The 24,720-nt window shown below is 40.8% G+C and overlaps 2 protein-coding genes across 2 annotated transcripts; both read right to left on the bottom strand.

Moving 5' to 3' along the window:
- Positions 1 to 1,475: 1,475 nt before the first annotated feature.
- Positions 1,476 to 6,628, bottom strand: LOC306656662 (C-C motif chemokine 15-like). Its single transcript, XM_079132113.1, has 4 exons — positions 6,457 to 6,628; positions 4,211 to 4,273; positions 2,666 to 2,777; positions 1,476 to 2,243 (listed from the first exon to the last, which is right to left on the bottom strand). The coding sequence occupies exons 1-4, from the start codon at positions 6,596 to 6,598 to the stop codon at positions 2,159 to 2,161; spliced, it is 402 nt and encodes a 133-aa protein (XP_078988239.1). The 5' UTR covers positions 6,599 to 6,628; the 3' UTR covers positions 1,476 to 2,158.
- A 3,088-nt stretch (positions 6,629 to 9,716) lies between these two features.
- LOC306656663 (C-C motif chemokine 15-like) lies at positions 9,717 to 20,298 on the bottom strand. The gene is made up of 4 exons (XM_079132114.1): positions 20,107 to 20,298; positions 11,032 to 11,085; positions 10,441 to 10,552; positions 9,717 to 10,023 (listed from the first exon to the last, which is right to left on the bottom strand). The coding sequence occupies exons 1-4, from the start codon at positions 20,180 to 20,182 to the stop codon at positions 9,912 to 9,914; spliced, it is 354 nt and encodes a 117-aa protein (XP_078988240.1). The 5' UTR covers positions 20,183 to 20,298; the 3' UTR covers positions 9,717 to 9,911.
- Positions 20,299 to 24,720: the final 4,422 nt, after the last annotated feature.

Raw genomic sequence — 24,720 nt, 5'->3', positions numbered from 1 at the left:
GCAAGTTGCACTTCTCCTTCTTTCCCATCCAGCAGAACCAGAGCTCCTATGATCAGAATCTGCATTTATAGCCACAGAACTAGGAACTTCTACTCATGCTGCGAAGAGTGTCATGGGGAGAAAAGCTAGGCATTTTTGAAGACCATGCATGGTCCACAGCTAGTCCGCCTACCTGTTCACCCACACCTCTTCAGGTGCTATCTCTAAGCAAGGTCCTAGGACACCTGCAGAAGAATCACCTAGGACACTGGTTTAACTTGAATGCACTTGTACCTTGTTCCTTATTCCCAGTCACTTCCTGCCCATCTCTCCCCATTCACACAAGTCAGCTGTCTGAGATCAGTAAAGAATTCTTGATAATTCAATATAGAAAGGACATAAATAAAGACAAAAGAAAATTTCCATCATGTGATAAACTGTAAAATATGAGAGAAAATTTAAGACTCATAAAGGATAGCTGCACAAAATCCAGTACTCATTGGTTGTTCTACAAGTCTGCAATAGCATGAGTAGAGAGAAGAAAGTAAAGAACCCACAGGAGAAGTCTTCAGAGTAAAAAGCTAATTGAGGGACTAGCAGGGATAATAAATAGAGGACACATTTAGATACATTTTGGTAAAATGTCTGAATTCCAAAGATTAAAGGAAATTTCCTAAAAGCTCTAAGAATGTATTTTTATTCAGTAATAAGAAATCAGTTGGCTTTGGAATTTTGGCATTATAGGAAATAGGAGAGGATGATTGAGAAATGTCTACAGTGTTCTGAGAGAAAATGATTTTGAAAGGGGACTTTCATAGTCAGCTGAACTATCAAAAGGTTTAGATCCTCAAAATCCCAGAAAGTTTATTGTTTGTATCAGTTGGAGTTTTTCGTTGCAAAGCAGTAGAAAAGGACTCTGGTTGATTTAAGCAAAAGAGAAATCTATCACATTTTTTTTAAATTTTTAATTTCTAAATTTTATTTGTTCTCATAGTTTTACACAATAGAATGCATTTATACATTTTGATAGATCATACATAAATGGAGTGTAATCTCTCATTTTTCTGATTATACATATTGTAGGACCACATCCGTCTTGAGTAGGGCAAAGAAATGTCAAGAAAGCTTGAAAAACGGGTAGAGACCTAAAGAGACCAGTCTGAATGCCACAGCCAAAATCATGCACCAGGAGCCAGTGGTGTGGATACTGACGCCCCGACTAGGCACTGAAGCTGGTGAGGCCGACCTCCAGAACTGGTCATGAACATGTGTGCTGGCACCACCACCTCTGGAATCTGCTGCCATGACCACTGTCACCTAGGTGGATTCCTTTTTTTTTTTCTACTTCTCTGCAATACTGGAAGGGAGCATCAGAATGGTCAGATTTGCTGCCCCGGTCAACCCCATGAGGCAAGGAAGAGTGTTTGCCTTGTCGTCTTTTCCTGTAGGAGGCAGTTGGAGGATATACTCTAGCAAGATGAAAAATTCAAGGAAGAGGGAAGCTGTGGGCCATTTGTCACAAGATAATGAACTCAGGAGTGTGGTGAGAAAAAAAAATCCCAGTATGACTTTTTTTTTTTTTTTTTTTTGGGCAGGTCCAGAATCATCTCTGCAGACTGGAATAGGAAGTTAGAATGTTCTTGAGGAATGTTTCCTAGAAAGAAGTCGTTGCCAGGAAATCATGAATAGTGTGAATCTGCAGGTGCAAGTCAAGAATAATGAAACAAAGACTAGAATCTCTCTTTTGGTAAATAGGAGAATATTATGGAATAAACAAGAATCTTTCAAAAGATTACTGTGGGTCAGATATTAAGTAAAAATGTACTGTGATTTGAGCAAGTGATGGAGACGATTGTAACCAAACCTTCAAAGATTAGCCAGTTCAGAAGAGAGGAGCTGAGACATGAGAACTTGCTTTTAATTTCTTTGGGGTTCAGAAATTCTTTCAGTTTTATTTTGGTTTATTTCCTCTGAAAATCCAAGCAAAGTGAAATTGAATACTCTTCATTAGATGCATTACTTTTACAACCAGAGAAGAACAGTAAATTTCTTTAAAAAACAGTTCAGGCAAAAAAATTCCTAGGAGGTGCTGGGGCAAGAGAGTTGGGGGTGGGAGGGCTGGCCATTCTCTTCTTTCTTCTTATGCAAGTTTCATAATTCCTGAATCCAAGGATGATGGTTAGTGCTTCAGTATTTTTATGCATTCTTGAACTGATGGATCATTGGGTTTGGCACAGACACGTTGCCCCTTGTTGGTGAGAAAGCTGGGTGACGAGAAGGAAGAGATTATGAACTGAGTTGTCTTCAGCAAGTGAACACAGGAGCCCCATCCTCCTTACCCCTGGGAATCACCACCCAACAGTCTGTTCTTTCCATTCTCTGCAGAAGGCAGCTCAGAACCAGTCTCCCCTCTGAGACCCTCCTCCACCTGAGAGGCTCCCTGATGATTCATGGGAGTGTCCTTTGGCAGCCTCTTGCCTGCTCTCTCCTTCCTCCCCTCTCCTGCTCTCCACTAGGAAGGTCTCATCCCTCATGCCCTGCAGGACCCTGATGAGGACACAAGTTGTCCCTTACTTGGCAGGATCCAAGGATGGGACTTTTTTAGACACCATCCATCATGCCTTCCCTCCAAGACCCTGCCGGCTCCCTGGCCCCCAGCACATGGTGGGGGGAGCTTAGCACTTACATGACACCTGGCTGAGAGCACTCACTGCTCGTTTCAAAATAATCTTTCATGAATGTACACCGGATTCTTCGTGGAGTATATGAGAAGCAGCAATCAGCAGGAGAGTGAAAGACTGTAGGTGGAGAAAGGATCATTTTAGAGACAAGTCTTTTCTCTCAAGAGTACCATGGACCAATCAACAAATGGGCTAAGGAAATGAACAGACACTTCACAGAAGATGTACAAGCAATCAACAGATATATGAAAAAATGTTCGACATCTCTAGTAGTAAGAGAAATGCAAATCAAAACTACCCTAAGATTCCATCTCACCCCAATTAGAATGGCGATTATCAAGAATACAAGCAACAATAGGTGTTGGCGAGGATGTGGGGGAAAAGGTACACTCATACATTGCTGGTGGGGCTGCAAATTAGTGCAGCCACTCTGGAAAGCAGTGTGGAGATTCCTCAGAAAGCTTGGAATGGAACCACCATTTGACCCAGCTATCCCACTCCTTGGCCTATACCCAAAGGACTTAAAATCAGCATACTACAGAGATACAGCCACATCAATGTTCATAGCTGCTCAATTCACAATAGCCAGATTGTGGAACCAACCTAGATGTCCTTCAATTGATGAATGGATAAAGAAACTCTGATATATATATATATATATATGTATATATATATATATATATATATATACACACACACACACATATATATGTATATATATATACACATATATATATATGAATATTATTCAGTCATAAAGCATAATAAAATTATGTATGGCATTTGCAGGCAAATAGATGAAATTGGAGAATATCATGCTAAGTGAGATAAGCCAATCTCAAAAAACCAAAGGATGAATGATCTCGCTGATAAGCAGATGATGACATATAATGGGGATGGGAGGGGGCAAGAATGGAGGAAGGATGGACTGTATAGAGGGAAAAGGGGTGGGAGAGGTGGGGAGAAGAAAAAAAAAAAAAGAGTACCATGGAGGTTACAGTGAAGAATACCATGGAGAGGGACCAGGACTCAGAATGGAAGCTTCTCCCTCCTTGGCTAGCACTCACTGTCATCTCCTTGCTTCAGAACCCCCACCTCAGAGTTGAACCGTGTGTCCGAAGGTACTCAGGTGGACCATGACAGGGGCAGTAGCATTTCCTCAGAAGGGGAAGGCAGCTGCAGGCATCAGAGAGCACCCTGGGCCCCAGCTGGGTAGACTCTCAGGACAGCCAAATGGGAACAGAAAAGGCATCTCTGGAGGAGATACCCATGGCCCATCTGATCTTCCCTGGATATTTCTACACACCCCAGGGCCCTCCAGATCTCTCTCTATCCTGTAAATATGGTGGATGAAACCATAGTACTGATCTGTACTCATCTGCTGCTTTAAATATATGCCATAGGGGCTGGGGCTGGGGCTCAGTGGTAGAGCACTTGCCTAGTATGCGTGAGGCCCTGGGTTCGATCCTCAGCACCACATAAAAATAAAATAAAGGTATTATGTCCACCTACAACTAAAACAAAATATTTTTTTTAAATGGAATATTTACGCTTATTATCTAGTGGAGGTTGAAACTGATGCTCTTTCTCCAAGAGGTTTCTTGTTTCTGGATCTGAAAGAAATAGAAAGGTGGGGAGAGAAATAGCTGGGAGGCAGCATCATCTCAGCATCTCCACTCACCCCAGTCCTGGCCCAAGGCAGAGAGGCTCTGATCCTGGACCACAGTCACCTTTCTGAGTCTAGGCCTGTCTCAGCCCTTTTGTACCATGAGTGCTCTGAGATGTTTCTGGGTCCTATTGAAAATGTTGGAGACAATGAAGACATTCTACTGACTCTGATACACTAAAAGCAAACTGCAAGTTGAACATGAATAAGTTAATGGAATGTCTTCATAATGTGAAACAGTCCACAATCCTTCTACATGCTTCTGGAATCGCAGGACTCTGGAAACAGCAAGTTTTTCATCTACTCATTTGGTGGCACAATGTCCCTTGAAGTGATGTGAAGCTATTTCCAGTCTTTATTTATCTAACTTAGGATACATATTCCCAGGTGTTCAATTCAAATATGTTCCCCAGAGACCACCAGGGAGGTTAGGTAATGTCTAGGTTGTATTATTTTTTCCAAACCAGAAAAAATTTTGCATTCCAGAAACCATCTAACTCCAAAAGATTGTTGGTAAGAGGTTGTGGGCCTGCATCATTCTAATTAGGCAAGTGCGACTTAACTTCTAGCTCATTTCTTAAATAGTTATAAATAAATAAAAATTAATAAGGCATGTGGACACTTCTCTACATGTTTGATATGATATGGTTAGAATTGCAATGAAAGTAAATAAATAAGATCTAAGCCTGGAGTGGTGACTCATGCCTATAATTTCAGTGACTTGGACGGCAGAGGAGGAGGATCAAAAGTTGGAAGGCAACCCCATGAAACTCTCAGCAACTTAGCAAGACACTGTCTCAAGATTAAAAAATAAAAGGACTAGGGATGTGGCTCAGTGGTAGGGCACCCTTGAGTTTAACCCAAAGTGCAAAAAAAAAAAAAAAAAAAAAAAAGAAAAAAAAAGAAAAAGAAAAGGAGAAAGAAATCTGAAATAGCCTCATCTTTCCATAGCTACTTCTGAACTAGCTCATATCCTGATTTCAACACTTATTAGCTGTGTGATATTAAGCAAGTTATTTAAGATTGCTATCCCACTGTTTTCTCATTTGGAAAGTGAGACTATAATAATCACAACAAGAATACACAAATTATATAAAATTGCTTTAATACTACTATTTTGTTCCCTACCTGAATGGCCAATTAACAACTTGTTCAAACTAATACCTAACTCACAAAGTTGTTTGGAAGACTCATTTTTAAACACTCATCAGACACTCAGAATAGGGACAACATGGCACATAGAAAATACTAGGCAATGTGTTTGTTAAATAAAAATTAGAATGGTGAGGTGACTGCTAATCATGTTTATTTATTTTTTTCCCCTGCAACTTGTGACATTTTAACTTCTTAAGAATTTTGACAGCTGGGGAGAGAACCTCTCCCAGGACTGGTCAATTCTTAGAGATAGTAAAAGGTTCAAACCAACTAAAGCTGAATGCTTCTGCCCAGCCACCCCCTTTATCTCACTCTCAAATGCCATGCCAATATTTCCCCTACCAAATCATGCTACAGCCGGGTACCAGATAATAGAGACCATCCCTACATCCAAAGCTTTCTGGATGTATTCAAACTAGCCAGTCCTAAACAGCATGCTGTGCTTTGTCCTGAGTCCTCCTCAGAAACCTCAAAAAAGGCTCTGGCGTAGGTTTCCCCTCCATCCTGCTTGTGCCCCCTGAAATGTAAGTAATTCATTCTTTTTTTTTTGATGGCATTGGCCTCTGTGAAGATTCAGTCACCCTCATAAATTAAAATTCAACATGTTCAAATGAGAAAGTGACCTCAGGTGAGTCACTTACCTGGCAAGTCCCAATTCCTCTGAAAATGACAGTTCTACAGTAGATGGTATATAACAGTGCAAACATCACAGATTACTTCTTTCCACACATTTATACATTAATGGTGGTTCTTTTGATCCAGCTAAAATACCAGCTAAGAGAAAGTATCCAATAATTCTGGCCATGCAAAGAGCGATAACTCTTTCCCCAGATGGGACCAATCCTGTGGCAGTTTCTCCCAGGGACTGACAGCTACAGACAGAGCCAAGGAGGGCAATGGTGCCCTTTGCATCTCCTCCCCAGACCAAGAGTTACCGAGGATCTGGCCACCGGTGGGAGGGCTCTCCAGACTCACCGGGTATGACCTGGGCCTGGGATCCAAGGGCAGCAACGAGAATGAGGAAAGAGAGGGCAGCTGCAGAGACCTTCATCTTCCCTGTGGGCAGGCAGAGCTGTTCTGAGAAATGAATTTTGAGTTCACAGTTCCCTGATTCCATGGCCTGTTCTTATATTTATCAAAGGAGGAGGAACAGGAAGTCACAGGGCAGAGGTCAGAATGCTGTCCATTGGCTGATTAATAGTGAACATGCTATTTCTATAAGACAGAGACTGAGAATGTAACAGGAAGTAGAGGGCAAAGGTGACATGGGGATTTTCCAGCTGTCCCAGTATACAGGCACAGAGAAGAACTATTCCAAGAAGGATTCTTCTGTTAGGAGATTCATTGGCTCTTGTAAATCTGACCACAGGGTAAGGGTGGCTGTTTCTGCCAGACTCCCTGACTCAAGGTTGGGACTTGGTGGACACTGCCCATTTCCAGTTCTCTTCTGGCCCACTGGAATGAAGATCAGGAGTGTCTCAAGATTAGGGGCCAGGAGATTTTCCTAAGCTCTGATGATCTTAAGGCCTAACCACTGCACCCTGGACTCTCAAGTGCCCCAAAACCTGCAATCAGGGTAACTCCAGAAGGCATGCTCTGGCATGCAGCCTTGGCCATATGATTCATCACACAGGATCTTCCAGGGGCTTCCCATGGAATTTGGGCCAACATCAAAGTCTTTGAGTGTAGAAGGCCCTGAAGAACTGGGTTCTCTTCCCATGTATGGCCCCTCCACTTTCCAATACAGTGACACTTTAATGCATAATAAGTTCAACAGCTAAAGGTGCATTGTTTAAATTTAGATTTTCTTCTTTAGGAGTGGACATATATACTTGAGGACCATAGTAGTTGTGCTTAATGGACAAATCGGTGCTGTGCTAATACTAATTCCTACTAACTCATCAACGCTATTCAGCAGTGACCTCTACCATAGTGGTTGTGCTTAATGGACAAATTGGTGCTGTGCTAATACTAATTTCTACTAACTCATCAAGGCTATTCAGCAGTGACTTCTACCAGGAAGTTTCTAGGCCTTTGCTCCTTCTAGGCTGGGCCAGGTGTTCCCACAAAGTGCTTTCACAGCACCTAGTGTTTAAATATATAGTTCCAGTCATGTACTATTTCTAATGCTTGTTTACCTAATCCCCGTCCCCACAGTTGCCTTCCCCGTCCCCACAGTTGCCTTCTCCTTCCTCATGGGCGAGTGAGTGTGGTTAAAAGAACAAAGGAGCTCCATTCTCTTAACAAAATCCCCAGTGCACACTTAAAAGGTCCTTGAATATCTGCAAGGATAGAAAATAAAGTAAATCCAGAGGTGCCAGTTTCCCTGAGCAAATGCAGAATGGTGATAATGAAATGAAGACAAATCATTTTCTTTTGGTTAATAAAACTAAAAATTAATGAACAATTCTTAAAAACTACGAATTGACATGAGATTCTCATGGGTTAGATATTTAAGTCGGTAAAAATGTTGTGTCATTTGAGCACCTGGTGGTGAAAGATGTTGTTTCCCAAACTACCACAAAACCTTAAAAATTACTAGCTATTTTTTGTAGGGAGGAGAAGATGAGACATAATGTGAAGTTATATTTATTTTCCTTGGGTTATAATCCCAGTTTTGTTGTTATCTCAGGACTTTTTTAAATAGTGACTTATTGCTATAAAAGTTATTTGATTATAAGTTTCCTCCGATTGCTTTCGTAGGCAAATCATCCTAAAAGTAGACATAGGTTTAAAACTTTTTCAAATAGAAAACATTTTGTTGTAATTTAAAATTCAGTGCTGTCCTTTGGATTTCATGAGATAGTTAGCCAAGATGTACTGATTGTAAAAATAAGTTTATATGATTATATAGAGGTGTGCATATGTTTGGCATCTACTCTATCTTTAAAAGTTTTGTTTTTCTTTTTTTGTAGTATTGGAGATTGAACCCAGGCCCTTCCCATGCTAAAAAAATGCTCTCTTACTGAACTACATCCCCAGCCTTTTTTATTTTGAGATAGCATCTTCCTATGTTTTCCAGACTGACCTTGAACTTGCAATCTTCCTGCCTCAGCCTCCCAAATAGGTGATATTACAGGCATATGTCACCATGCCTAGTTTAAATGGTTTTTAAAATATCCTTTAGAGGAAAAAAAAAAAATCTCTTCAGAACTTATGTATAAAAAAAAAAAAAAACAAAAAGAAAACCCAGTACTTAGAAATAGGGAAAAGGGAAATGCATGCCTTCCTTTGTCATCTTGGAATGTTGTCTAACAGGCCCACTCTAGGATTCCTGTAAGTATACAGGAATGTAGATAGGGGGTTGATGTTCTACTTACTATTACCAGTTCCCAGAGTTTATTAAATAACATATTAACTTGAAAATTTTGACTAGAACACATGCAAATGATTTCTGTCCCCTAGAAGACAACCCCAAAGGGGATAGGCTTATGATTGCTTTATATACAGGTACTCATCTATGTTCAAATTTGGCAAACATGTTTTAGAATATCACCTGCAATTAACTCTATGAACTCTATTCCTCAGTGATTTCTGGATCAGTTTTATGGTTCTATCACTTATGATTTAAATCCACACATTTAATCTGTATTTGAATGTCAGGGTTTAAGCTATTTAAAAATAATACTGTGGGCTGGGGTTGTGGCTCAGTGGTAGAGCACTTGCCTAGCATGTGTGAGGCACTGGGTTTGAGTCTTAGCAGCACATATAAATAAATGAATAAAATAAAGGTCCATCAACAACTAAAAATTATTTAAAAAAACAATACTATTATGTCTCTTGTTTTGATGATAATACTTATCCCAAGATGAGTAATTCCCTGTTTCCTTTTCCTCTTACATTTCAAAATAAATTGGTAAAGCAATTGGATAATGCTCAAGAACAACTCAGTCCTGGTGTATGAGGACTGGCACAGGGTGCTGTGAGACCTGAGAGGCAGATAGATCGAGCATTAAGTGGGAACTTACTGATGGACACATGAACTCAAATGGCAGCAATATGAATCAGGAAGAAAGGCATAGAGAAAAGTGACATCATCAAAGCTGGAATGTACCTGGTTTACTTTAGACTGATATAAAAGAGTCAGGCACACTCCTGGAGCCAGACTGGTTATAAAGCTCCACATACCATTCTAATGGTTTTATCCTTTTATAGTTTTCTGGAAAACTATGCAGGAAAAAGCAATTTGAGTTATTCTGGGGCTATCATGGTGGTTGGTTATAACTCAGGATCTGCAGTCATATCAGGCTGAATCCACACAGATGCTATTTATTAGAGGCATTGCTTTAACACCAAAGAGAATACAGGCTTTTTTTTTTTTTTTTTTTTTTTTTTAAATAATTCAGGCCAAGAATCGCCCAGGAGGTAGTTGGGGTGAGAGAGTTGCGGGGGTCGGGTGGCTGGCAACTTGTGTTCTTTCTCCTCAAGTTTTATTGTCCCAGATCCATGGGCAGTGAGTTAAAGCTCAAGTTTGCCATGCACTCCAGAACTTTCTCATCATTGGGGTTGGCACAGATATGTTGTCCCCTCTTGTTGAGGAAGCTGGAGAAAAATGGGGAAAGGATTACGAGTTGTCTTCAGCAAGTGGACACAGGAGCCCCATCCTCCTTACCCCTGGGAATCACCACCCAACAGTCTGTTCTTTCCATTCTCTGCAGAAGGCAGCTCAGAACCAGTCTCCCCTCTGAGACCCTCCTCCACCTGAGAGGCTCCCTAATGACTCATGGGAGTGTCCTTTGGCAGCCTCTTGCCTGCTGTCTCCTTCTTCCCCTCTCCTGCTCTCCACTAGGAAGGTCTCATCCCTCATGCCCTGCTGGATCCTGGTAAGGTCACAAATTGTCTCTTGCCAGGAAGGATCCAAGGATGGGGCTTTTTCAGACACCATCCATCATGTCCTCCCTCCAAGACCCTGCCGGCTCCCTGGCCCCCAGCACATGGTGGGGGGAGCTTAGCACTTACATGACACCTGGCTGAGAGCATCCACTGCTCGTTTCAAAATAACCTTTCATGAATGTACACCGGATTCTTCGTGGAGTATATGAGAAGCAACAGTCAGCAGCATGGTGAAAAACTGCAGGCAGAGAAAGGTCATCTGAGGGCCAAGTTTTTGCATCAGGAGTACCATGTAAGTTGCTGTGAAGGGTACCATAGTGAGGGACCAGGACTCAGGAGGGACGCTGCTTCCTCCTTGGCCAGCACTCACTGTCATCTCCTTGCTTCAGAACTCCCACCCCAGAGCTGAACTGTGTGTCCGAAGGTCCCATGGTGGACCATGATAGGGACAGAGGCATTATCCCTATAAGGGAAAGCAACTGCAGGCATCGGAGGGATCCCTGGGCCCTAGCTGGGCAGACTCTTAGAACAGCTGGGTGGGACTAGAGAAGGCATATTGAAGGAGGGACCCATGGCCCATCCTGATCTTCCCTAGAGACTTTCACCACCCTCAGGGGCCCTCTTGTTCTCAGCCTGTCCTGTAAACAGGGTGGATGAATCTCTAGTGCAGTTCTGGGCCCTCCTGCTGCTTTTAAATATGCCATGTTTGTCATTTACCTTCATGAGACTGAGTCGGAAACCTTTCCCTCAGGAGTTCACTTTTCTCTAGATCTGAAAGAAACAGGAGGGGGTGGCATTTGTTGGTAGGCAGCATCGTCTCAGTATCAACTCAGCATCTCCACTCACCCCATTCCTCACCCCCTCCCAAGGCAGAGAGGCCCCTATCCTGGACCACAGTCACCGGTTTGGGTCTAGGCCTGCCTCAGCCCCTTTGTTCTATTTTGCCCTGTGATTCTTCAGGGCCCTTTTGAAAATGTTTGAGATACAAAAACATTCTATTGTCTCCTAAAAACTAACAGCATAATGAAAATCAAATATGGCTAAGTTAAAGGAATGTATTCATAATGTGATTCAGTTCACACTCTTTCTTCATGTTTTTGCAATCTATAAGACTCTGGCACATGGCAAGCTTTTTCATCAACTCATTTGGTGGCACAATGTCCCTTGAAATGAAGTGAACCTATTTATAATCTTTATTTATCCAATTTGGTACTAATATTTATATGTTTGCTGAATAATTGGGTTAGCTTTTTCTTTTCTTTTCTTTTTTGGTACTGGGGACTGAACCCAGGGGCTCTTTGCCACTGAGCTACATCCCTAGCCCTTTATACTTTTTAATTTTGAGATGAGATCTTACTAAGATGCTGAGGGTCTCATTAAGTTGATGAAGCTAGTCTTGAACTTGTGGTCCTCCTGCCTCAGCATCTCCCTGCCAAGTCTCCGGGATGACAGGTGTTTGCCATTACCACTGTCACCTGGGTGGATTCCTGACAGTCAGTTTTAAATCTCTATGATCAAAATACCTGACAAGAGCAATTTAGAGGAAGGAACATTATTTGGGGCTCTTGGTTTCAGAGATTTTATTCCATGGCTGGCTGACTCCATTGCTGTAGGCCTAAGGTGAGGCAGAACATCATGGCAGAAGGGCATGGGAGAGGAAACCTGCTCAGCTCATGACAGCCAGCAAGCAGAGAAGAAGAGTGAGGAGCCAGGGACAAGGTATACAATCCCCAGAGTCATGCCCTCAATGACCTACTCCAGTCATGCCCGCTTGCCTATAGGTAGCACCCTCTCAAATTCCATTTTTTTTCTATCAACTTTTTTAAAAATTTTATTTTCACTCAAATTCTTAATCTATAAAATAGATTAATCCACCTGTGAGTTTACAGCTCTCACCCTTGCCTAAAAAGCTCATCTCTGAACCTTACTACACTGGAGATCATGCTTTCCAAACATGGGCTTCTGGGGGACTCTTTCTAGATTTAAACCATAATAGAAATATTGCTGTATTTCATAGAAATAGTGTGCTTTCCAGATTCTACAAAGGATAAGTAACATGCAGGTGTGTATTGTCTTTTAAGAAATTTAATTTTAAAATTGTAGTAAATATCTATATAGCTTAAACTTTTGCTATTAAAATATTTGTTTTTGGGGGTACTGGGGATTGAACTCAGGGGCACTCAACCACTGAGCCACATCCCCAGCCTAATTTTGTATTTTATTTAGAGACAGGGTCTCACTGAGTTGCTTAGTGCCTCACTCTTGCTGAGGCTGGCTTTGAACTCTCCATCCTCCTGCCTCAGCCTCCCAAGCTGCTGGGATTACAGGTGTGAGCCACCTCACCCAGCTGCTATTAAGACATTTTAAGGTGTCCAGTTTAGTAGCCTGAAATACATTCCAAAGACTGTGCAAGTATCACCACCATCCATTCATACAACTTTTTCCACCTTGCAAATTTCAAACACTGTATCCATTAAACTATAACTCGACAAGTGGCTGCTGCCATTTTGAGACAACAGCCAGGACCTGTAAGACCCCTGGCCGGACTGACTGAGCCCCATCTCCAGGACTCCTCAGCCTGATCGACCACTCCCCGCCTCCAGGACCTCCAGCCAACCATGCCCACACCCCAAGCTGCGGTTCCCCATTTGCCAATACATTTGGAAGCCAGCGTGACCATCTTGGATTATCCTGGAAGCTGTAGCTCCCATCTTTAGCGGGGGCAAATCTCATCCTGAGATGCCTGCTGGAGACTGGAAGCTCATCGTCAGGTACCTCTCATACATCAGGTTACTGAAGACTGGGAGGTTTGAATAGTATATGACTATGATAGCGTAAATTTTTTTTTTCTTCTCCTTTTTGAAAAATTTTGTTTTTATTTCTTTGCTTTTCTTGCTCTTGTTGCCTTTTGTTTATGTTTCCTCAGAGTCTCTTTCTCCCTTTTCTCATGCTAACAGTCAACTTCTTTTGATTACACTTTCACTCTTTCTACAATCTAGAACTTCTATATACTCTTTTTTTATCCCATTAATAGCTACATCCTACACCCCTCCCCATTCTCTTTGCCCTCCTTTAGAAACTGAAGACTTTATTGCAAATCTATTTCTTATACTGTAGATAATAATTGAACTCATTCTGTTTATTATGACAATATTGTTAATGTCTTCATAGGGGCTATTTGGTTTAGGGTTGCATATTGTCTGAATTGGGCACTGCTAATATTGGTCTCCCCCTGAAAGAAAAGGTTTTGGAAACCTATAAGCCTACAGGGGGGAAACTGCAATACCCCAGATCTGCACTGCTAGAAGGGAAGATGCATGAACAACATGAAAAAACAAGGGAAGAAAATGATCCAAACAAATCTAGATTCTATATTAATAAAATCCAGTGATGGTATGGTAGAAGAAATGTCAGAAAAGGACTTCAGATTATACATGATTAAGATGATTTGTGAAGCAAAGGATGAGATAAGAGAGCAAATGCAGGCAATGAAGGATAATACCAATAAGCAGTTGAAAGAGCACCTGCAGGAAGCAAAAGATCATTTCAACAAAGAGATAGAGATTCTCAAAAAAAACCCCAAATGGAAATCCTTGAAATGAAAGAAACAGTAAACCAAATAAAAAACTCAATGGAAAGCATCACCAAAAGACTAGACCACTTGGAAGACAGAACCTCAGACAATGAAGACAAAGTATTTAATCTTGAAAATAAAGTTGCCCAAACAGAGAAGATGGTAAGAAATCATGAACAGAACCTCCAAGAACTATGGGACATCATGAAAAGACCAGATTTAAGAATGATCCGGATTGAGGAAGGCACAAACCAAAGAAATGAACAACCTATTCAATGAAATATTATCAGAAAATTTCCCAAACTTGAAGAATGAAATGGAAAATTAAATACAAGAGGCTTACAGAACACCAAATGCACAAAATCACAACAGAACCACACCAAGGTACATTATAATGAAAATGCCTAACATAACAAAATAAAGATAGGATTTTGAAGGCTGTGAGAGAAAAGCATCAAATTATATATAGGGGAAAACTAATATGGACATCAGCAGATGTCTCATCCCAGACTCTAAAAGCTAGAAGGCCTGGAACAACATATTTCAAGCTTTGAAAAAACATGGTTGCTAATCAAGAATCCTATACCCAGCAAAACTAACCTTCAGATTTTAAGATGAAATAAAATTCTCCCATGATAAACAGAAGTTAAAAGACTTTACAAATAGAAAGCCTGCATTACAGAGTATTCTCAACACAATATTCCATCAGGAGGAAATGGAAGAAAAAAAAAAAAAACCAACAATGTAGGTCAGCAAAGGGAGGAACTACCTTAAGGGAAAAACCACTCAAAGGAGAAACCAAGTCAAGTTAGCAAAAAATAAGCCCCAACGGTCAGAAATACAAATCATATCTCAATAATAATCCTGAATGTTAATGGCCTAAACTCATCAATCAAAAGACATAGACTGGCAGATTGGATTAAAAAGAAAGACCCAACAATATGCTGCATTCAAGAGACTCATCTCATAGATAAGGACATCCACAGACTAAAGGTGAAAGAATGGGGAAAAACCTAACACACTCACAAACTCAGTAAAAAAGCGGGGGTTTCCATCCTTATTTCAGATAAAGTAGACTTCAAGTCAAAGTTAGTCAAAAGGTATAAAGAAGGACATTTCATACTGCTTAAGGGAAACATAAATCAGGAAGACATAATGATCTTAAATATTTATGCCCCAAACAACTGTGCATTCATGTACATCAAACAAATCCTTCTCAATTCCAGGAATCACATAGACCACAACACAATAATTCTAGGTGACATTAACACACCTGACAAAATAAAAAAACAGAAATTACTCCAATTACCTGGAGACTAAATAATATGCTATTATTTAGCATGGATACCAGAAAAGGTCAGGGAGGAGATAAACAAATTCTTAGAGGTAAGTGAGAATGATGATACAATATATCAAAATGATAATGACAATACAACATATCAAAATCTCTGGAACACTATGAAAGCAGTACTAAAGAGGAAAATTCATTGCATGGAGCACATTCCAGAAAAGAATAAAAGTCAACAACTAAATGACCTAACATTACAGCTCAAAGCTCTAGAAAAAGAATAACAGAACAATACCAAAAGTAGTAGAAAACAGGAAATAATTAAAATCAGAGCTGAAATCAATGAAATTGAAACAAAAGAAACAATTCAAAAAATTGACAAAATGAAAACTTGGTTCTTTGAAAAAGTAAACAAAATAGACAAACCCTTAGCCACACTAACACAAAGAAGGAGAAAACTCAAATTACTAAAATTTGTGATGAAAAGGGAACTAGCATGACAGACACCACTGAAATACATAACACAACTGAGAAGTTACTTTGAAACTATATATTCCAACAAAATAGAAAATACTGAAGACATCAACAAATTTCTAGAGACATATGATCCTCCCAAATTGAACCAGGAGGACATACACAATTTAAGCAGATCAATTCAAGCAATGAAATAGAAGAAGTCATCAAAAGCCTACCAACCAAGAAAAGCCCAGGACCAGACAGATTCTCAGCCAGTTCTATAAGACCTTCAAAGAAGAACTCATTCCAATACTTCTCAAAGTATTCCAGGAAATAGAAAAGGAGGGAATACTACCAAACTCATTGTATAAAGCTAATATCACCCTAATACCCAAACCAGGAAAAGACACATCAAGGAAAGAAAATTTTAGACCAATATCTTTGATGAATATAGACACAAAAATCCTTTAAAAACTCCTGGCAAACTGCATCCAAAAACATATTAAGAAGATAGTGCAACACGATCTAGTGGGGTTCATCCCAGGAATGCAAGGTTGGTTCAACATCTGGAAATCAATAAATGTAACTCATCATATCAATAGACTTAAGGTTAAGAATCATATGGTTATTTCAATTGACACAGAGAAAGCAACTGACAAAATACAACATGCCTTTGTGCTCAAAACATTAGAAAAAATAGGGAACAAACCTCGACATTGTAAAGACCATTTATGCTAAGCCCATGGTCAGCACCATTCTTAATGAAAGCATTTCATTAAGCATTTCAGTTTTTAAAGCATTCCAAGACATGGTTGACCTCTTTCACCACTTCTATTCAACATCATCCTTGAAATATTAGCCAGAACAATTAGACAGACTAAAGAAATTAAAGAGATACAAATAGGAAAAGAGGAACTCAAGCTGTCACTATTTGCTGATGACATGATTCTATATTTAGAGGATTCAAAAAACTCCCCCAGTAAACTTCTAGACCTAATAAACGAATTCAGCAAAATAGCAGGATATAAAATCAACACGCATAAATCTAAAGCATTTTTATACATAAGCAATGAAACATCTGAAAGGGAAATGAGGAAAACAACTCTGTTCATAATAGCCTCAAAAAAAAAAAATACTTGGGAATCAATCTAACCAAAGAGGTGAAAGATCTCTACAATGAAAACTACAAAACATTAAAGAAAGAAATCAAAGAAGACCTTAGAAGATGGAAAGGTCTCCCATGTTCTTGGATAGGCAGAATTAATATTGTCAAAATGGTCATACTTCCAAAGGTGCTATACAGATTTAATGCAAGTCCAATTAAAATCCCTATGACATTTCTCATAGAAACAGAAAAAACAATCATGAAATTTATCTGGAAGAACAAAAGGCCCAGAATAGCCAAAGCAATCCTGGGCAGGAAGAGTGATGCAGGAGGTATCACAATACCAGACCTTAAACTCTACTATAGAGCAATAGTAACAAAAACAGTATGGTATTGGCACCAACATAGACAGGTAGACCACAGAATACAGAATAGAAGACACAGAGACATACCCACATAAGTACAGTTATCTCACACTAGACAAAGGTGCCAAAAACTTACAATGGAGAAAAGATAGCCTCTTCAACAAATGGTTCTGGGAAAACTGGAAATCCATATGCAGTAGAATGAAATTAAACCCCTATCTCTAACCCTGTACAAAACTCAACTCAAAATGGATCAAGGATCTAGGAGTGAGGCCTGAGACCCTTCACCAAACAGAAGAAAAAGTAGGCTCAAATCTCCATCACGTTGGCTGAGAACCAGAATTCCTTAACAAGACCATCACAGTGCAAGAAATAAAAACAAGAATCAATAAATGGGATAGAGTCAAACTAAAATGTTTTTTCTCAGCACAGGAAACAATCAATAATGTGAAAAGAGAGCCTACAGAGTGGGAGAAAATCTTTTCCACACACACTTCAAACAGAGCACTAATCTCCAAGGTTTATAAAGAACTTAAAAAACTTTACACCCAAAATACAAAGAACCCAATCAATAAATGGGATAAGGAACACTGGGCAGACACTTCACAGAAGAAAATATACAGGTGATCCACAAATATATGAAAGAGTGCTCATCATCCCTAGCAATTAGGGAAATGCAAATTAAAACCATCCTAAGATTTTATCTAACTTCAATTAGAATGACTATTATCAAGAACACAAGCAATTATAAATGTTGGCGTGGATGTGGGGAAAAAGGCACTCTCATACATTGCTGGTGGAGTTGCAAATGGTGCAGCCACTCTGGAAAACAGTGTGGGGATTCCTCAGAAAACTTGGAATGGACCCACCATTTGACCCAGCTATCCCACTCCTCAGATTATAACAAAAGGACTTAAAATCAGCATACTATAGTGAATGAGCCACATCAATGTTCATAGCAGCTCAATTCACAATAGCTAGATTGTGGAATCACTCGAGATACCCTTCAATTGATGAATGGATAGAGAAACTGTGGTATATATACACAATGGAATATTACTCATCCATAAAGAAGAATAGAATTATGGCATTTGTTGGTAAATGGATGGAGTTGGAAAATATCATGCTAAGTGAAATAGGCCAAGCCCCAAAAACCAAAGGCTGAATGTTTTATCTGATAAGTGCATGACAATATATAATGAGGGAGGGGGTTGAGGGGGAAGAGAAGAATGAAGGAACTTTGGATGGTTGGAGGGGTTGGGGGACAGAAAGATAGTAGAATGAAACAGACAGTATTACCCTGTGTATATGTATGATTACATGAATTGTGTGAATCTACATTGTGTACAAAAAAATAATAGATTAATGATTTTGCAATAAGGATTCAGTTACCAACTTAGTTCAGCAATTGCTTTCTTGTTCTTAGTTCATTTTCTTCTTCTTCTTCTTCTTCTTCTTCTTCTTTTCTTTTTTGTACTAAGAGTTTAATGCAGGGGCACTTTACCAAAGAGCTACATCCCCAGTCCTTTTATTTTTTATTTTGAGACAGAGTCTCACTAAGTTGCTGAGGGCTTGCTAAGGTACTGAGGTTAGCCTCGAATTTGTGATCCTCCTGTCTCAGGCTTCCAAGTCACTGGGATTATAGGAGTGTGCCACTGTGCCCCCCTGTTATTTCTTATGAATAGTCAACCTTCCATACCTGGGGGTGTTCCACACCTATGGAGTCAACCAACTGTGGTTGAAAATATTCAAAAGAAAGAGAAAGAAAGAAAGAAAGAAAGAAAGAAAGAAAGAAAGAAAGAAAGAAAGAAAGAAAGAAAGAAAGAAAGAAAGAAAAAAGTTGTATGAAGGGGTTGAGGTTGTGGCTCAGTGGTATAGCACTTGCCTAGCATGTGTGAAGCCTGGGTTCGATAACTAGCACTTCAGAAATGAAACAGAGCAAAAACAAAAGTTGCATCAGTACTGAACGTGTAGAGACATATTTTTCTTGTCATTATTTCCTGAACAATACAGTATAACAACTATTTACTAGCACTTACATTGTTTTAGGTATTATAAGTAATCTGGAAGTTATTTTTAGCACAGGGGAAGAGCTGCATGGGTTATATAAGGTCATGAGCATCCAGGGATTTTGGTTTCCACGTAAGGTCCTGGAACAATTCCCCAAGGACACCAAGGGCTGGTTGCAGTAGTTACATATGAATTGTATATAATGAGGCGCAGGTATACATTGTAATATACTAGATGTGATCAAGGTGGTCTGTACAAAGTATCATAAGTGGTCTTATCTTCCCATAACTACTTTCAAACTAGCTCCTATCTTAGTTTCATCACCTACCAACTGGGTGATCTTTAGCAAGTTATTTAAAGTTTTTAAACCTCAGTTGTCTCATTTACAAAATGAGAACAACAACAATAATAATACGCAAAATTTTATAAAATGACTGATGTCCTATTAGGTACATATCATCTACTCTGCAGGATTGTTAGGAGGAATAAATGTATTAACAAGAAACTTGGAATAGTGCCTTCCCTGTACTAGGAACGACTAGACAATTTTTTGTTAAATAAGAAATAGAATGGTTAGGTGACCTTGTGTGAGACACTTGCCTGGGTTGGACCACTTCCTCTCCAAGGCCATAGATTTATATTAGATGATATATAACAGCTCAAACATCATCAAATTCTATGCTTCTTTCCAAAAAATTCCAGTTGTACTACAGTTCTTCATAGTCCTATGTCTACTAAGGGAATTGAATAATTCTGGCCATGAAAAGGGTAATAATTGTCCACAAATGGGAGCAGTCATCTGTGTACAGTTTTTTCCAGGCTGCAGACCTTTTCCAGAAGCAGGTCTATACCCTGCTCTTCTATTAAGTAAGTTTCGTCACCAAGTCTGGGACGGACAGGAGTCACTAGAGGAAACTGGTGCCCACGGCATCTCCTCCCCAGACCGTGAGTTACTGAGGACCTGACCACCAGTGAGAAAGCTCACTGGACTCACCATGTATGACCCGGGCCTGGGATCCAAGGGCAGCAGCAAGAATGAGGAAGGAGAGGGCAGCTGTGGAGACCTTCATCTTCCCAGTGGGCAGGCAGAGCTGGGCTGAGGAGTCCTGGGCTCCCTGCTCCCTGACTCCCTGTCCTGTCTTTGTATTTATAAGAGGAGAATCAGGAAGTCACGGGCAGAGGTCGGAGCGCTGTTCACTGGCTTCGTCATAGGCTATTTCTAAAAGAGGGCACTGAGATGACAGTGCAGAAGGAAGTGCAGGGCTGAGGGCCAAACAAGAGAGACTGCCACCAAGTGAGTCTGACAGCCCTGGGGGCTCCCAGACTGTCTTCATGGGCACAGGCAAAGGAAGTGAATAGTTCAAGAAGGATCCTTCCTTCTGGAAGATTCATTATTCTTCTAAATCATGGGAGCCCCTCCCCCCAGGACTTAACCATCAAGTACCCAGAATCCTATAAACGCAGTGGTCCACAGCAAGAACACCGACTTGTAAACCCAGTCACGTGATTCCTTTCACAGTGGCTGGAGATATACTTTACTTATTAGGAAGTTCTTTAGGTTGTGTAGCTTGGTCCTCGACCCTGATGCCAATCCAATAATGAGGACATGGTTTTGAGAAAAAGGAAAAAGTTTCATTGCCTTGCTAGCAAAGGAGGAACACAGAGGACTCCTGTCCCAAAGGCTGTGATTCTGCCCATCAGCAGGGAACAGGGGGCTTTTAAAGAGGTGACACAAAGGCTACATTCCAGGTGTTCTCTGTCGGAGTTGTAATTCACTTGTTAATTTGGGAGATAGTCAGACTATTTCTGAGATCTTCTGGTGCCATGCCCAAAGTCTGGATTACTCACTTCATTTCTGTGGTGGTTGTGTACTCAGGGACAGGTGACTGCCTAGGATGGCAAGGAAATGTGACCCTGTTTCCCCTGAGATTAAGGAGGGGGAGGGATTAGGGAGGAGCAGGGAGAGAGAAGGAGAAAGAAACATGTCCGTTTAAAAAATAAGTTACAGTGGCAGAGCATAAAGTGGATCACAGTTACAGCTGTACCTTCAATGTACAACTCAGTTGTACAATGTTCAACTGTCCAGAATTTTACTACTCCCTGGAAGAAAACCCCCAGTTTCTTTTCTATTACCACTCTCAATACTTCTTTTGTGACTATCTACACAGATCCCATAGGCTGAGGGCTTGGTCCCACAGATGTGCCCTGCTTCAGATGTCAGTCATGAGTGGCAGGCTGCCCAAATTTCTGTCTGACTTGGTTACGGTAGAAAGATCCCATGACCCCCTTGATATTTTGCTAGAACAGTTTGTTGCCAAAAACTCTGTCCTTGACTCCGATACTCATTCAATAACAAGGACACAGTTTTGAGAAAAAGGAAAAAGACGGTTTATTGCTTTGCTAGCAAAGGAGAAACATGGGGGACTCCTGTCTCAAAGCTGTGTGTGATTCTGCCCATCATGGGGAACAGGGGTTTCTTTAAAGAAGTGTTTCAGAGACAATGAAATTAGGGAGAAGAGATCAGGAAGGAGAAGATCAGAGAAAAGAAGATCAGGGAGGAGAAGGTCAGGGAAAAGTTTGGAAAAAAGAAAAAAACGTAAGTTTCAAAGCGACAAGGGATAGAGTCAAAGCATTTAGGGATGCTCAGGGAAAGAATTTACTTTTGAGATTATCATTTTATCATAAAGTTTACAGCTCTGGAACTTCCAGGAGAAAGAGGTGTTGTTGATCAATCCAAACTCAAAACCAACAAACACTAAAAAGGTTATTTGGGGTCTTGGGTAACAGTGGCCACTCGGGTTGGAGCCTTCCTTGGCAGGACTACTTTCACTTCCCCTCCCTCTGCCCTTTCACAAGCTTGCTTTCCCTCCCTAATCCTTTTGCAAGGACATGTCCATTCTCAATTCTAAAGAGAAGCCCCACCTACAGGGTTAAGATGTTAACTGCTAAGTAATCTTTCTTCCTATTTACAGAGTCTGGAGCAGCTGGTGACCCTCAGACTACAGCAGAACGTGTAATGATTCTTGATTCTTGAAATCTTGATTCTTGATATCTTGTTAGTTGATAACTGATACAGAGCATGTAAGTTGCTGTGAGGTTTAACTTGCAGAAAAGTGTATGTTTGTCTAAGAAGAACCACAGGAACCAACCCCAGGAAGTCCAGGTTCTGTTGCGATGGCTCTGAGAGGAAGAGAAGAGGAGACGCATGCGCAGGATGAAAAGACCCCAATCGGCACATGGCCTTCCTGCCCTGCTCCTCCTCTACTTCCCTACCGAAGCCCTTCGTGCCCTGACTGCCCCAAGATGGAGCTTTTGTTACTGAGGAAAACGTGTACCCGCTGGCTTCACTTGCTATTAGTTGACTTAAAAGTCATTAATTTTGGAGGCCATGCAGCTGGGCAACAGAGTTTTAGTCTTTCACTAGCTTTGGTGTAGATAATACTTCCCACATGTGGGTTATGATGATAATGGTTGTGTAGGCTGCTTTAAAGGGATCTGAAGACCATTTCTACTAAAAATGGTGCATTTTCAGAGAGCCTGCCGATGTCCTACGGGTGACTGGAACATGATGAAAACACTTGGTATTGGCATCAGAGCTGCTATTTTGCTGCCACCATTATTCTGCCTCCCTCACACCACTTAACAACCCAGATTGTTAGCCCGAGAACTTCCTAGTCAGTCATTGGTCCATTGTTATTAGCCAGCGAAATTCCACTACTTAAGAATAGCTCCCCTGCCATTTTCTCTCTCCTCCTCCTCCTCCTTCTTCTCTCTCTCACTTTCTCTCTCTCACTTTCTTTCTCTCTCTCTCTTTCTCTCTCCTCCTCCTCCTCCTCTCTCTCTCTCTTTCTACCCCCCCCCCAACACACACCCTGCAGGGAGACACTTTGCCTATTCACTTAATAAAATCTCATGCGTGAGTTCCCATGTCCGGAGTGGTTTCTGGGTGCTTTCACTTGGCATCTTTGTCTTCATATTTTGTCTGTCTCCTTTGTTGCCTTTCCCTCTGGGGCAGATTCTCCTCAGTTCTGCATGTAGACATGTGCACCATTCGAGACACATTTTGTCCCAGACTCTACCATAGGGTTTGCGATGGCAAACCAGACCTGGTTGTAAAATGAAATTACAAAAACGTTATCCTAAGAGACCATACTTGGGGAAGGGGTCAGTTCTCCTCCCCTCTCTCAGCCTTTCTCCAGGAATCCTAATCAACCCTGGGTCTCTACCTCTTGCATTGTCAATAAATACCCTAAGAGTCTGACTACTTCCTTCTGAAATGTAATAGATGTCTGTGAAAAGAGCTGTTTCTTCTTATCTGTTCTGTGAGCATGCTTTATGCTAGAGACCCTGCACAGGCCTTCAGCTGCATAGATTAGGGATTAAAAAAAAAAAAAAAGAGGAAAAACCCCCAATGATAGGATGGGTCTAAGAGGATGTCAAATAACCTATAAATATTGTGAGAAACTGTGGATCAGGGCTCAGAAGTTTGGAGTGTTAATCTCCTCTGGGCCCGCAGGCGTAAAATAAAGTTTGGTTTCTCCTACTTTCCAGGTGCCGTCTTGTCGTTTCCACAACAGGTTAACTAGACCTAGACCTGCCTAGATCTCTTCTTTCCCTTTTCAAGGCTAAAGATACCTACCAGTTGCCATGACCAGAAATACCAAACTATGAAAGGAGTGAAAAGAGGTGGCACTCAAGATCTGTAAGTACTCCTATAAGATTGCCACCATTCCCAGGGCATACATGACTAGCCCTCCCCTTTATTACCCTATCCCGGTGCTTGTTATTCCTGTCCTATATACCTGAAGTTGAGAAGTTGCTTCATGACCAAAGCTTCCTCCTCTTCATTCATTGACCACTGAATAAAATCTTTCTTTCTCCCTAACACTCATCTCAAGGAGATTGGTTTTTCCATGGGATGGGCTTTTGAACCTGGGTTTGGTAGCACATCTCCTTTTAAATGAGCCTGATTCCTTTCTATGCACCTTCATCTCTGAAATATTGGCTTTCATTGGCAAGCAGCCTAAATCTTAGCCTGGTAACATTAGGAATTGCAGTTTGGGAAACACAGATTCAGATTACTCTAACCTGCTGTTCCAAAAAAGTCAAAAAGAGTATGAGCTCATAGTAAGCAAACAATGCTGATTTATTACGAGGCGGTATAAACTCTTCTGTGGCGAAACTTCTGTTGGTGTTGAGAACAGGTGCTGTGTGACAGGAGTATATAACTGATAGAAGATAAAGAAAAGAATGTATATACTTTGGGTTTTTTAAAAAGTCCATAAAACAAGAACCTGATAACTTTTTGATATGTATCTTGAGTCTCTGGGTATGATGTAATTATCTGTTGTCGCTATCTGCAGTCAGAGGTTAGTAACCTAAGTTCACACTCCTAGTTGTACACAAGTCCTTCTCCCTTGATGGTTTCCCAACTCCATTTTGAAAGGCTCTTTCAATATGTTTATCATAATTTTCCTTTTATTTTCACATTGCATAGAATGAGGTGTGAGGAAGGGGTGTGGTGCTTTCTCACCCTCTCCAGGTGCTCCACCCTCCCAGTTTCTCCACTTGTTCAACAGTGTAGAAACTCTCTGAACCCCATGCTTTT

Source organism: Sciurus vulgaris (genome assembly GCF_902686455.1).
Source record: "Sciurus vulgaris genome assembly, chromosome: 3".
Taxonomy (NCBI): Eukaryota; Metazoa; Chordata; class Mammalia; order Rodentia; family Sciuridae; genus Sciurus; species Sciurus vulgaris.
Note: the sequence above shows the minus strand (reverse complement) of the source record. Positions and strands in the feature narration are given on the sequence as shown.